General features: G+C 40.5%; 1 protein-coding gene across 1 annotated transcript in view; it reads left to right on the top strand.

Moving 5' to 3' along the window:
• Positions 1-15148, top strand: part of UNC79 (unc-79 subunit of NALCN channel complex) — a 644685-nt gene that overhangs the window by 601815 nt on the left and 27722 nt on the right. Inside the window, exon 49 of the mRNA XM_086937713.1 lies at positions 10792-10989. Within this exon, the coding sequence (XP_086793839.1) occupies positions 10792-10989 (198 nt within the window). The remainder of the gene's footprint in view (positions 1-10791; positions 10990-15148) is intronic.

Consider the following 15148-nt stretch of genomic DNA (forward strand, 5'->3'; position numbering starts at 1 on the left):
TGCCTTGTAGTCACTCCCACCCATTAGCTAGTGCCAACCATAAATGTGGTATCCCAAGGTACACTCCTCAGTACACTTTGTGGACCTGTGGAAGAACTTTTCTATCATATCAGTCCACCACTCCTCTGACTCTCTAGTATCCACTCTCTTACCCATCCACCTACTTTTCCCATCCATTCATCCAGTCCCCTCAACGAATCACTGACTAAATATCGAAGGTCACAATATCGAACTACAAAAATATTGCAGTAAAAATATCAAAGACAAAAATATTGACATCCTATCTACATTTAGGTCAGTACAAAAATAGCGAGAAAAAAATATCGATGTCCAAAATCGTTGGTAAAAATATCATTTTTTATTTAAGTTAAAAAAATATTGTAAAATAAAGTAAATAATACATATAATTAAAAGAAACATAATTAAAAATATTTGACAATGCTCAAAAATTATAAGTAATATCTATAATTTAAAAATACATTAAACATATACATATAATATATAATATATATATTCTTACTTATTAAGATTTATTTTAATAAAGTATACATTCTTTAATTTTTTTAAATAAATTATAAATACATCTATACAAATAAAATAATAATATAAATAAAAATTAAATAAATATATGTAACAAATTAGGAAAATGACAATTATTTTAAATATTTTTAAAATATTATACAGTACATTAGCTAAAGAAATACAAAAAATATTGGATAGCGTAGGGGTTAAAATTACTATTCCCACTCCAGTGAGTGCAACAGTAGGAAAAGTATTGGATAGCGTAGGGGTAAAAATTACTATTCCCACTCTACTGAGTGCAACAGTAGTGAAAGTGTTGGATAGCATAGGGGTAAAAATTACTATTCTCGCTCCAGTGAGTGCAACAGTAGTGAAAGTGTTGGATAGCAGATGGGTAAAAATGACTATTCCCACTCCAGTGAGTGCAACAGTAGGGAAAATGTAGGATCACGTAGGGGTTAAATAAACATACTGATATATATATATATATATATATATATATATTTTTTTAATTAAATAACATATTGATAATTATTTAACAAAATAATTAATAATAAATACCTATTACATTTTTTTAACTTAAATAACAATAAATTACTTCCCACCCGATTCCCCAATAAACACACAACGCGCTACTCATAATAAATACAATTAATTTAATTACCTATTAATAAATGAATAAAAATTAATTACCCAGTAATAATTAATTAACAATACATCAATTAACAATAAATCAAAAGTATTAATACATTAGTTACCAGTAATATAATTTTTAATTAACCAATGAATACAAATTAATTACCAATTAATAATTAAATTAATAATCAATAACAATACATATACACATATTAACTAATTCATTATATTTAAATTATTTCCCACCCTATTCCCCTATAAACCCACAACCTGCTACACATTAAAAATAACATAATTCATTTAATTACCAATTAATCAATTCATTACAATTAATTACCAATTATTAATTAATTTACAACAAATTTATTCTCAATAACAATAAATAAAAATGTATAATACATTAATTATAATTAATGTAATTATAAATTAACCAATTATTATACATTAGTTACCAATTATTAATTAATTAACAATAAATTAACAATCAATAACAATAAATAAAAACATATTAATTAATTAATTATAATTACATTACTTCCCACCTTATTCCCCTATAAACCCACAACTATCTCTGATACTAAAACGCAAAATTTCCTTTAAAAAAATGTACTATTGAAAAATTATGAAAACACTTTACAAAAAATGTTAAACATACATATAAAATACAGACTAAAATACATAACACAAAAAAATCGATATTATTTACAACTATATTTTTGCTAACAATATTATTTACTTCGATATTACTTACTTCGATATTCAAAAAATCGATATTACTTAGCTTAAAGTCGATATTTTGGCCAACGATATTCTTGACTCGATATTAGTGTAGGTCGAAATTTAAAATTCGATATTTTGACTGCGCACCCCCCTCAACATCTACTGTAACAGCATGCATTTATTCTCACCCCCCCCCATCTACTCTTCAACTTCCTCTGTTCTCCCAAGTTCCTCTCTGTCCCAGCCTATCAACACATTCATCTTTGGTGAAAATAATAGAAAATTTGGGAGTTGCCATTTTAAGCAAATTAAAGATAAATGTAATACTGCCGGAACCAAGTAATTGGAGTACTTGGAACTTTGTGTACTTTACTCCTTTTTGTCTTCCATTAAAAGCACAAACCACTCAATAAGGTGTTCTAACCTGTCCCTCCTTGTGAAGGAAAGTAGCTGCCTTTCCTACTTTTCTACGAAATGTAATTTGTTTACACTTATACTTTGTTTATGTTGCTCAGCTGACCTCTTCAGAACACCCAACACCTTTTTTTTTATTGGGCAACCTACATCTGTGTCTACAGGAGTTACTTTGGATGTAAATAGACCACAAGCAAAGAGAAACATATTTAAAAAATGCACTACATGAGTAGAAAAAACTAAGTATGGGCGCAAATTCCGTTCCGCTCGCGGATTTTGCAGATTTTCGGCAAATTCGCGATCGGCGAATTCCCGCGAATTTGCTGAAAATCCGCAAATCCACGAGCGGAACAGATCCGGGGGGCAAAAGTTCAAGCTTCAAGCTTGTAACTATTTTAGAATGGCGCCGGCAAGCTGCCAGAGCCATTCTAAAATAGTTACTAAGTTAGCTTCAACAGGAAGCACTAATAGATAAAATTAAGCAGGTGCTCGAGTTTAACTAAATTCGAGCTTCAACTCGAGCAGCTGCTTTATTTTATCTATTAGTGCTTCCTGAAGTAGCTAACTTAGTAACTATTTTAGAATGGCGCTGGCAGCTTGCCGGCACCATTCTAAAATAAAACAGGAGTGGGGCAGAGGGCAGAAGAGCACAACAACAAGTGTGGCAGAGGGCAGAAGGGCACAACAACGAGTGGGGCAGAGGGCAGAAAGGGCACAACAACGAGTGGGGCAGAGGGCAGAAGGGCACAACAACGAGTGGGGCAGAGGGCAGAATGGCACAACAACGAGTGGGGCAGAGGGCAGAATGGCACAACAACGAGTGGGGCAGAGGGCAGAAGGGCACAACAACGAGTGGGGCAAGGGGCAGAAGGGCACAACAACGAGTGGGGCAGAGGGCAGAATGGCACAAAAACGAGTGGTACAGAGGGCAGAAGGGCACAAAAAACGAGAGGGTGGCATGAATGAACCAGAGGGCGCATCGCGTTCTCGCACAAAAAACCCGCGAACACGCAAAGCGCCCTGCGAACACGCAAAGCGCCCGGCAAACACGCAAAAATAAAAAAATCCGCAAATTCGCACAAATTCGCGAATTTTGCGGATCGCAAATTTGCGGATCGCGAATCCGCAAAATTCGCCCATGCTTAGAAAAAACATCCCAAACACCCACTCAGACTCATCTGTACTCTTTCCTTTCTGTAATAAAAGATGATTCCTTTGAAAGAGGTGGATGGCTGGTACATTCCATGCGTATATACATGAAGTGCTCTAAACCGGCATTTTCCTTTATACATTTTCTCATGTTATTCCAGCCTACACAATCAAGACCTACTTCAAAAAACGACCCAAAAACGACCCAAAAGTACATATTGGTATATATTTTTGTGCATTTTCCTTATTGTACAATTTATTCATTTATTAGTGACATCACTCTCAAGGATCATATTAGCATCAAATAGTTATTGTTTTACATTCAGGGGCCTGCTTGCCTGCCAATTCATGGTTCGGTTTCTCTTAGCTATAACTAGCACCAAGTATATAAACCTGTACTATTGCTTAATACATTTCGGCCTGTGCACTTTTCCTAATTAACATGTCAGTCTTCTCCATCATCTCTGAAAATTATTGTTGTCACTTCCCCTAGTATATTTGAACTTGGGGACACTCCCATACCCTTTGGATGAAATCTGCTTGTCAGCATCTAGGGCAGTTGTCAATTGTGCCCGGCTATATTTTTTCCTACTCTAGTTGGAGAACAGTAAGTTTATTGTAAGTAAACAAATTGGGTGAATATGAATGTGAAATATGGGCTTCTTGTTACCTTCTTGACATAATGCTTTCTCCGATTTTTCCTTTGTGCAGTGGTGATTCTTAAAAAACGCAGGGGCTTTGATGTTGTGGAGTGTGGTCACTGCGTGTCTGATTGCACCATATGTTAATGTGTTGTTGTAAGTCTGCTCTAGGTGGATTAGTATCATCCTGCCCCCGTGTCACCTTATCTGATATTTGCCTGCTCCAACTCAACATCTATATATTTTAGTTTCTCTAACATACACAATAGTCCATTTGTATATATGGATCCCTTATTTTGTCTATGACAGACTTTTGCCATGGGTGTTTATCATGTTTCCTTGCTATTTCTGTGAATCTATCAAGAATCCAGAGGGAGATGTGTCTGGTCAATCCATCATGGGGTAAGCTGCTTGTTTTAAGTATTGTCACACGTAGTAGACAATCACCATCCACAATGCCCTTGGTTGTGATTTATTGTGACTTCTCCTAACAACACTTCAACCAGGTGTGTCCTCTCAGGGTTGCCCCTATCCCGATTTTGTCTTAGCCTGAGTTGAGACCTATCCAGTGCATCAGCCATTGCAGTTAAATTGCAATAAAATTAACTCTCATTATTTGGGGCTCCCAAACCTCCTGGGTCGGATGAGCACTTAACGGTACTTATTGCTACTCTTCTCCGTCTTTCTTTCCAAATCCATACTAATTCACTAAGTAGGCCATGAAGCTCTTTTAACACTTTATTCATGACTATGATGGTTAATGCATCAAAATAATATAAAAACCTGGGTATGATTATCATTTTCGCAATCACAATCATTCCCATGCGAGAAAGGGGACGTTTTTTCAGAAAGCTAGTGACTGCTTGATCAATGCAATCGCCTTCCTTAAGTTTCCATCCCTAGGTTCCTCATCTCTGTGATACAGTTGTATTAACATATATTTAAACGTTAACAGTCCCATCTAATCCCATTACCTGCTTCTTCTCAGTCAGCTGAGTATATTCTCAGCTTCAGCAGGAAAAGCATTGATTTATCTAGGTTAATACATAGTTCTGAGATATCCCTGAGCCTGTCTACGGTAAGAAGCCATCGTCTGTGTAAAGTGATATGGTGTGCAACTAATGAAGCAGTTGTATGCTCCGGTTGTATGCCCCAGTCGAGCCCCTCACTATGTATCAAGTATGCCAGTGGCTCCATCACCAGCGTTAAGACAACTTGGGACAGCATTCCCCCCACCTAAGCTGCCTGCCTATCTTCCATTGTGCTGAGATTGCACAGACACCAAGGACTCTCTAACATCCACATATTATTAGGAATGGAAATTCAAGATTACAGAGCAATACAGTTCTGAACGAAAATTTGTAGATGGTTTTCATCTTTTCTGGAGGGCCGCCGCCAGACGGTCTGGGTTTCCCAGAGCTCCGCCGAGATGCCGCCATTGGGAGTTGGGGTTCCACAGGGATCTGTGTTGAGCCCGACATTGTTCAACATCTTTATGTCCCCCTTGGCGGCAGCGGTGGAGGCTTATGGAGCCCAGATCGTGTCCTATGCCGACGACACGCAACTCCTTTTCACATGTGCTAAAGACCAGCCATTTGATGGGGAGAGAATTCGGGACTGTCTGGATATGGTCTTTGGCTGGTTCCAGCGGAACAGTCTAAAGGCCAACTCCAGTAAGTCGGAGGTGTTATTCTTCGGCTGTGTCACCGATCCCGAGTGGCGGCAGTGGTGGCCGGCCGCCATGTGTCCTCCGGCACAATCTTCCTTGGTGGCCAAAAATCTTGGCGTTAAGCTTGACAACAAGCTTTCTCTCAGATCACATGTTCTTGGCCTGGCTGGCACCTGTTTCGGCGTTCTGAAAATGCTCCGCAAGTTTCTTCCACTTCTTTCTGCGGAGCATAGACGGATTACGGTGCAGGCGCTTATCGGATCCAGGCTAGACTATGCCAATGCTCTTTTCCTGGGTCTTCCAGAGTACTTGGTCCAGCGTCTGCAGGTGACACAGAACTCGGCAGCGCGCGCAATCTTTGGTCTGCATAGACGCGCAAGGGCATCTGGTCTTCTGCGGACGCTGCATTGGCTCCCGATCTGTAAGCGGATTATGTTCAAATCTTTGACGCTGGTGCATAAAGCTCTGTTTGGCTCAGGCGCAGGATATCTACAGAAGAGATTGGCTTTCTATCGCCCTGCCCGCTCATTGCGTTCGGAATCCCTTTTCACGGCTGTGGTTCCACGCGTGAGGAAGGCCCGGATTGGGGGGCGCTCCTTCAGCCTCAAGGCCTCCCAGCTGTGGAACTCGCTTCCACTGGAACTTCGCAGCACTCCCAATCTGCTTCGAATCAGAAGGAATTTGAAGACTTGGCTTTTTAATCTTTCTGTTTAGGTGGTTTTTCTTCTTTGTTTTCTCTTGGGCTTTTGTTTTTCTTGTTATGTTGTTATACACTGTAGCTTTATGTGGAAAGCGCCGGGACACTCTTTTAGAGTAGCCGAGCGCTATATAAACACATTTTAACATAACATAACATAACATAACATAACATAACATAACATAACCTTGGCCCGGGTGCGGCTTCACCGAAATGCGTTGGGCATTTGTGTGCTATTTTGTAAATAAAATAACTCCCGCATATGGAGTTGGGCTCAAGACTGCTTTTTGAACATATGAAAGGCATCTTTTTCAGTTTAATAGAGGATCACTACCTCGCTTGAGCCCGCCACTGACAAAAGTGGCAGGGAGACCAGCGGACTGATTTTGAATATATATATATATATATATATATATATATATATATATATATATATATATATATATATATATATATATATATATATATATATATATATATATATATATATATATATATATATATATATATATATCCTCCGCTTGGCTCGCCTTTCCCTCGTAAGGCGCTGCTTTTCCCGATCGCGTTTCTCCTGCGGCAGAGCCAGCCGCTGACAATTTCAACAGGGTTTCCCCGATCCCGGGGACGTGGAGTCGCAGAAAGGAACGGACTATCAGTCGCTTAATTCATTTGTGAGATGTTTATTTTTGCTTTACAAATCCATGGGGGGGTTCAAACAAAAAACAACCGACGCGTTTCGGCAGCGTCCGCTGCCTTGGTCACGGTCAGTTTAGTGCTGGACACTCATATATATATATATATATAATCACTTTAAACTCCCAACTGCAGTGTAGCATGAACGGAGAAAGAGACACTTCTCTGGTTTAAAGTTGCAGGTAATTTATTTTGACTTATTTTCAAGTGAACTGCATGTGCTGACAGATAAGACGCATTTCGGCGAACTCAGTCGCCTTGATCACTCACCCCCCATATACATGTATATATATACATACATACATATACATATATATATGTGTGTGTGTGTGTGTGTGTGTGTGTGTGTATATATATATATATATATATATATATATATATATATATATATATATATATATATATATATATTTACATTCTTTTAAATTTAATTAACAACTTTTTATGGAAAAGATACACCAGCTGGTGTTTCTTCTTTTTTCCACTCATGCAATCATGTATTAACTGCATGACTGAAAGAAATATATATATTTTACAAACTTTGTCACAAAGAAAGTAGGCATTAGAGCATAGCGCCCTAATGCATGTGGTCTGACCCCTAAAAATGTTGAAATTGTCTTTACTCCTAATTGGCAATTTTAGCATATCTCTAAGTCCCTAGTATATGGTACAAAGTACACTTGGGCCTGTAAGTTAAGTGCCATTAGTGGACTGCAGCACATATTGTGCAACAGCTACAGTGCCAGTGCAAATATGACTGCAACCCTACCACTGTAGCTAGGCTGTGCAACTTTAAAAAACTGCTAATTCAAACTGTGAAAATAACTCCTTTGGACTAATGCATGAATCTTCTTTTTAAATATCAAGGTCACCCCTAAGTAGGCGTACTGCTCGTAAGGCTGGGTGCATGATGTATAAAAGCAGAACAAGTAAAGGTTTAATTTTAAACAAAACGTTACAATAAAAAAGCCCCGAAAAGCTATGTTCACTGTGACAGAGTTGGATGTCCATAGGAAAGCACTGGGATACAATATTATATTAATACCAACAAATTTAACTCTTGGGTAATTTGAAATATATAGTACAAGCCCAATTCACTTGTACAGTCAGAAATTTAATATATATTTTGGAAATTTTACTTTTAGGAAGTTACCTTTTCCGTGCCTAAAGCCTCTGCAGACCCATTTGCATGTGCTCCAACTGTGACCTGAATAGCACTCTTGATAAGTTGTGAAAACTGCTCCTGGAGTAGAACAAATGCCTTGAGTGTCGGGGAGGTGTTCTGTTCCTTTGTCAGGATTACTTTCAGGACTGTGCTTGGACCTTTATTAACTTCAAAGAACCTATCCTGTCCCAGGCAAATATTAGCTGACACTTGGGAAGGGTCCTTCTTTGTTCCCCATTTCAGACATACACCTATCCCATTGGGAGAGGAGCTGCCCCAGAACTGTTTTAAAGTACCCACTGAGAGGGGGTAATTATTTCCCTCGTCACACATGTTCGAGGTGGGCACACAGGCCATATACAGGGGGAGAAGGCTTTCACCATCCTGGATTTGGTACAGGGGGTCAATTTTAGATTGTTTGCAGAAGGGCACACACGAACGGCTGCAAATGTGGGCAGTGTTACTCCTGGGAACTGTTGCCCTATTGGTTAGGGAGGGAGGGCCAAGAACTCACCCCCATCCACAGGCTAATGCCAGGCATAAATGTAGCAATTTCTTCAGAACACAACTGGACCTGTGGAAGACAGGAAAAGGACTGGACCTGCTCTTGGGACTGTGAGATCTGAAAAGCTGGGCCTGCTCCCACTTGTACCTCCCAGTTGTACCTCGAATAAAGAAGTCCACTTATTTATTTGAGGTACAAGTGGGAGCAGGCCCAGCTTTTCAGATCTCACAGTTCCAACAGCAGGTCCAAGGGCCAGTTAGCTGACCTTCAGTTAAGCTACAGGAAAACAACAAGCTATAGGAAGCCCCTTTTCCTGAAGAGCCCAGCTGGGGTCATCTGTTCCAACTGGGCCTGCCCTGGACTTCACTAGATTGTGATGCCCAACTGCCATTCCTGAGGTCCTGGGACCCTTGACTATGGCAAAGCACTCCTCCTAACATTCTGAAAAACCTAGGACTTAAAAACCTTTTGACTCCAAATACCTCTGGAGGATCAAGACAAACCTTCCAACGCAATCCAGCAATGGTGGGTTAATGCTAGGGCAAAGATTCAAGTTGCCTCCGCTTGGAACTTTTCTGCAACTCCAAATCCATTTCAAAGAAGGTACCCATCCAGCCTTGTAGAGCAGTGTTCATCTACAATTTATAGCCTTACCCTTCTTGAGGAATCCGAGCTCCAATAAAGTGACTAAGTCCAAATGTAGAAATCTTCACCAGACGAAGGCACCAAAACTATTCAGCCAGCAAGGGACCGTCCTTGGGCTTGAAATTTGAATTTATCACACTCTGAGCTTTCCCACCAAAGTCGAAGGCTTCATCTGGACCTCACCCAACAGCTATCTGACCTTGTGGAGCCATTTATGGCCGCAGCCTGCTGCTTTTACCCAATTTTTGACTTCCATTTCAGAGACTAAGTAAGATGGTTTAACTTGTGACCCAGTTGAACCTAGTTTCTTTATCTGCCTTGCTCTCCATCGTGATTGGCCTTAAGCCAGATCTAGGTCCCAGTCAAGTACAACTAGATGACCACTGTTGCTGGTTAATACTTGTTGCTCCTATTTTTATTTAAAACTTAAAAAATTCCCCTGGTTCCCCTTATTGAATGTTGTCATTTTGGTGTCATTGTGTTCATTAAACTAGTCTCTATTTTCTAAATTGGAGTGGGATTTTTATTGTGTTTTGTCTCCAATATTTTAACTCTAAACTACTTAATCCTTTGCTGGACCTAACACAAATAGTGTTAGCTAATTATTCAGAAAAGATCAGATGTTCCTATAATAAACTCCATCTCTGTCCTTCTCCTGATTCATGATAAGTTTCTTGTGTGTTCCATTAAGGAAAATAGACCAGGCCAGCAATCCAGAATAATAGTTTGCTCCAGCAGTGTCTCTGAAAAATACATGACCACAATGGCAAGAGATTTAAAAAAAAAGCTAGTATGTCAAAATATTTCAGAGAATGCAGTTCCGGTGTGTCCAATTTTCAACACACAAAGTGCATAGAACACTTAGAAGTGGGGATGTGGAGGAAAAACAGTGCACTCACACAGATAACACATTGAGACAACCAAAGCTTTGGAACACAGTGGTGTTGGCTGGATGATAGAATATCAACTACAGAAAGATCCTCTGACATAAATATCAGATCCTAAATATCAGTTATAAAACATATTACCCCATTGGATGTAGATATTCTGTTAATAAATCAAGATTGGTGTTAAATAATTATGCAATATTTATGTCAGATAGATTTCTGACTGTAATATTCTTGTACCATAACCTTTGAAGTTGGCTTCCATGCATACCACAGCATACCTCATTGCTCAGACTCTACAGACATTGCTAATCTGTCGACCCACAGTGGCAAACAGCTATGGTGGTAAAGAAATGCTATTGGCAAGTAACCATTGATATGTATCCACATATATGAACATGATTTTTGTGTTGAATTGAAGCCACATCTCATTTGTTTCCCAATCCAGACATCTGTACTGCACATGTGCTCCTTGTTCCACGCATTCATCTTTGCCCAGCTGTGGACGGTATACTGTGAGCAGGCTGCTGTTGCGCCCTCTGTCCAGAATCAGAATGAGTTCAGCTTCACTGCGATCCTTACAGCGCTGGAGTTCTGGAGCCGAGTGACCCCCAGCATTCTTCAGCTCATGGCACATAACAAGGTGGTGAGTTCCTCAGAATTTGCAGAGCTGTCATGACTTGCTTCCTACTTAATGAACAACCTTTTCCCTTTTTGAAAAGAAAAATAGAAATTAGGCAAGCTCATGACTAGGTGCATGTGTAATGATGATGTTTGCTCCATATTGTATTTGTGTTGTATCATTTGAGATTTACCATTGGTGTTTTTTTTTTTAAATCACGATCTTCTCCATGCTGGGGCATAGATGAAGGACAAGGGTGATTACATTCTACATTTTTATCTTTCAGCAGGATTTATAGGTTTTATTGTCTGTGAAGCTACACTGGAAGAAAATGTACCTAGTGAAATCTAGATTGCCCCCTGCGTAATGTATACAGTTCAGGGAGGATTGAAACTTGCAAATTGTTTTTCATTAAATAAGCTTACGGTATGTGACGTGAAATACATTTTGATGGTGTTGGAAAGTGGATAATTAGTAGCCACAGATATGCATTTACCACTGGCAATACTACCACTAACACAATGTAGGGCTCAGAATAGGTCTTAGAAAAGTATTCCCAAGCTCAACCCTTGGTAGCTTGGCTGCGAACAGGCATGCTTAACTTCAAAGACAGATATGGAAAGCATTTAAAAACACCAATTCAGTAATAATAAAGACACAACAAATAATAAAAATCCAACACCGATTAAGAAATATTTTTATCTTTAAAATGACAACAAAACAAAAAAATCCACTGTAGGAACCAGAGATGTGAATTTTTAAAGATTAGACACTTTCTAGTGTTTAGAAACCAACAGTGCCAATTATGGACCTTTGGTTGCCTTTGACAGGGACAAAGTCACACTTAGAAACTTTTCCGGGGTATTTCTCACCAGATGTCATGCAACCTCCTTCAGACGGCCTTATTCTGTGAGGAACTCCTTCCTGAAGTTCAATATTGCGGGTCCAAAGTGTCCAAAACACAATCCAAGGGTCTGGGATGTCCAAGATGGTCCTTGAAAGTTTGGGACGTTCACACAATCCACTTTGACAAAACCCTTTACAAATCTACTGGAAGTTCTCCAGGCTGAGGATTCTTTGTGGTGATGGTCCAGGTGAGCTCTATTAACCTGTAGCTTTCAGGGAGTCCACTCTTTAGTCCTTTTGTAGCAGGTTTGATCAACAGGGCTGTAGATACAGTAGTGCAAGAGGCACAGTCTTCACAGTTCAGGGTCTGGTAAATGCACATCAAACACTTCAGTGTGGGCTCTTCTTGCTCTCTTAGGTTTTGAGCAACAGATCTGAGAGGCACTGCACTTCTCTCAAATACTTATTCAGTGTTCTATGGGGTCACACAGGAGGGCCTTCCTGCCCAATGAGGTGCAGGGCAACACTCCAGGGCATGACCACTTCCTCCAAAGTGTGGCACAATGATATCCCAGAAAGCACTATTTCTCCAATATTCAATGTCAGAATTTTCAGGAGAGGGAACAAAACTAATTAAACCAGCCTGCAGGATGGTTTCATCTGCATAGGTCTACTCCCCTTACATCTGGGAATTCCTCCCTAATCCACCCATCTGGCTGGCGGGCAGAGGGGAGAGGTGGAAATGAAAACTGGTTTCTCTAGCTTGTCTCTTCCTTCCCTCTAGGAGCATTATTTACTACCCCTCCCCTGGCGTTGGCATTCCTATGTCCAGCAACCTCTCCTCCCATAAAAGCTTCCTAACCCCAAGGGATCATTTATCACCTCTTTAAAGCAGCCAGGATTAGCCACTTATCTCTGACCAATCAAGGCAGAGCACTAGAGGGCTGAATTTTGGCTTTGATATAAGAAAGTCTTATAACTTCTTGTCTCTACATTTTAGAACAAATTCCACAATACCATATTGTTGGATTTATCATTACCATTCTACTGAGTCCCTTAATCCTAGTGTTGTGGCTTTTCGTTCTCCAGCTATTAACTAATAGCCTCTTCCAATGTTAACCTATGGGCTGGGGATCTGCAATGGAAAAATGAACTGGGCAATTTCTTGAAAACCAGTGCCTATAAAACAGACTTTATAAGGACTCTGTTTATAGCTACAGGACCCCCACCCCTGGAACAACTAGGAAATAGTTTAGGAGTTCTGAATGTGTAAAAATATTGCAGATCCTCATTTCACAGTGCTCCTAGCACAAAGGACGATTTGGAGTAGCACTTTACTACAATGTGGAGAGTAAAATGTGCAATTTCACTAACCCCAGGGCATATAAAAAACGTTATATAAGGATTCTCCTTATAAGTACATGACCTCCCACTCCTGGGACCCCTAGGGGAGACCCTGGGGGTACCTACCATGACCAAACATTGTGGTTTATCCATTTTACGTGCCCCAAACACCAAAGTTATGTTTTTGGGCACAATTTGCATTTTAAAAGCAGTCCTGCAACAAAGCGCTGCTTTTACACTGACCTCTAACTCCAGCAGTGCACACATGAAGTATAGAAAAGGCTGCTGACCTCTAGACTCCCCTCTGCTGTTCTATTCTAGGGTTTTAAAGGTAGTTTCAATCCCCACCCTATTGTGTAATTAGGTCTTTTAGGGGAGGTCATGCAAATCACAGGGGTACCATAACCCATAGTGCACCCTAGTGTATGTAGGTGTTTTCACTGTATTCTATGTGTGTTTTCAGCATAGCACTGGCCCTGGGCCTGGACCTGGTTAGGCAGAGCCCAGGGTCAGTCAGAGTCAGTTACCACTAGTACCAGTCACCAAAATTCGGGGGGTGTCCAGGGCAGAGGATGGTTTTGCAACATAGCCCCCCCAATTGAGAGGTGATGGGCTACTAACCTACATCCTGGCAGATCGCATAAGCTAACTTGAAAAACTTGGAAAGCAATCCACATTTGCCTAGGCAGCCCTAGGTCTGTGTTCCACTGTAAAGTCCATTCCCTGTAGGTAAATAGACTACCTTAATAGCGTGGTATTCTCCCACCTCATCTGCACGAGCCAGCTTAGAGGCCTGTAGTCAATCTGAACAAGAAAGTGAGTCCCAAACAAATATGGTCTCAACTTTTTTAGGGACCATACCACAGTAAAATCCTCTTTCTCTAAGGCACTCCACCTCTGTTCTCTGGGAAGAAGTCTCCTGATAATAAAGGTAACTGGATGATCAAGGTCCTCCTCATTTAGCTATGACAAGACTGCCCCAATCCCTTGCTCTGAAGCTTATGTCTGAATCACAAATTCCTTTTGTAGTCAGGGGCCAGCAACACTGGTGCAGAACACATAGCAGCTTTCAGAGTGTCAAAAGCACAAAAGCCTTCTGACACTCTGGGGTCCAATCCACCTTTTTGGACCTCCTCTTAGAAGTGATTTCTGTTAGGAGCCCCACAATGGTCCCATAAATTTAAAGTGATGAAAGTAAAGTAGACAAGCGCACTCTGAGGTATCCCAGATGTAATAACAGTGAGAGAAGGTCAGTGGTGCAGGTGGGTAAATCCTCCTGAGTGTTACAATGAGCAATAATGATTCCTACAGGGCAATCCTCTGCTCCAGAGGATCGCGCTGTAGGACCCATAACTTTAAACACACCTTCTACAAAACCCTGTCAGTCAAAGAAATGCCCTGACTTGAGTCTGGGTAACATGAGCTATCCAATTCAAAATAGTTTGAATTTTGACTTGGAGAGGCTGTACATGGTCACCACCTACCTGGTGACCCAGGAACACCACGGAAGTCTGCCCTATTTGGCACTCACTTGCCTTAATAGTCAGGCCTGCCTGCTGCACGCCCTTAAGCACTTCCCTTAGGTGGCTTAAGTGATCCTCCCATGTAGAACTATATACAGCTATATCGTCCATATAAACTGCACTGAACTGTTCCAACCCAGACAAGATCCTGTTCACCAACCTTTTGAAGGTGGCAGGTGGATTTGTTAAGCGAAAAGGCATTACCTTGAACTGATAATGTCCCTCAGGTGTGGAGAATGCTAACCTCTCCTTTGCTCCATCATTGAGGGCAATCTGCCAGTAACCTGGAATCAAATCAAAAGCACTCAGATACTTAGCCACCCCTAACTGTCGATGAGCTCATCAACTTAGGTATAGGGTGAGCGTCAGTCTTTGTGACTGCATTCAGTCCTCTATCGTCCATGCAGAACCTTAACTCCTTGGGGATTAGATTTCGACACCAGCACCACTCAACTGGCACATGGCCTTTC

Source organism: Lissotriton vulgaris, chromosome 9 (genome assembly GCF_964263255.1).
Source record: "Lissotriton vulgaris chromosome 9, aLisVul1.2, whole genome shotgun sequence".
NCBI classification, from domain to species: domain Eukaryota; kingdom Metazoa; phylum Chordata; class Amphibia; order Caudata; family Salamandridae; genus Lissotriton; species Lissotriton vulgaris.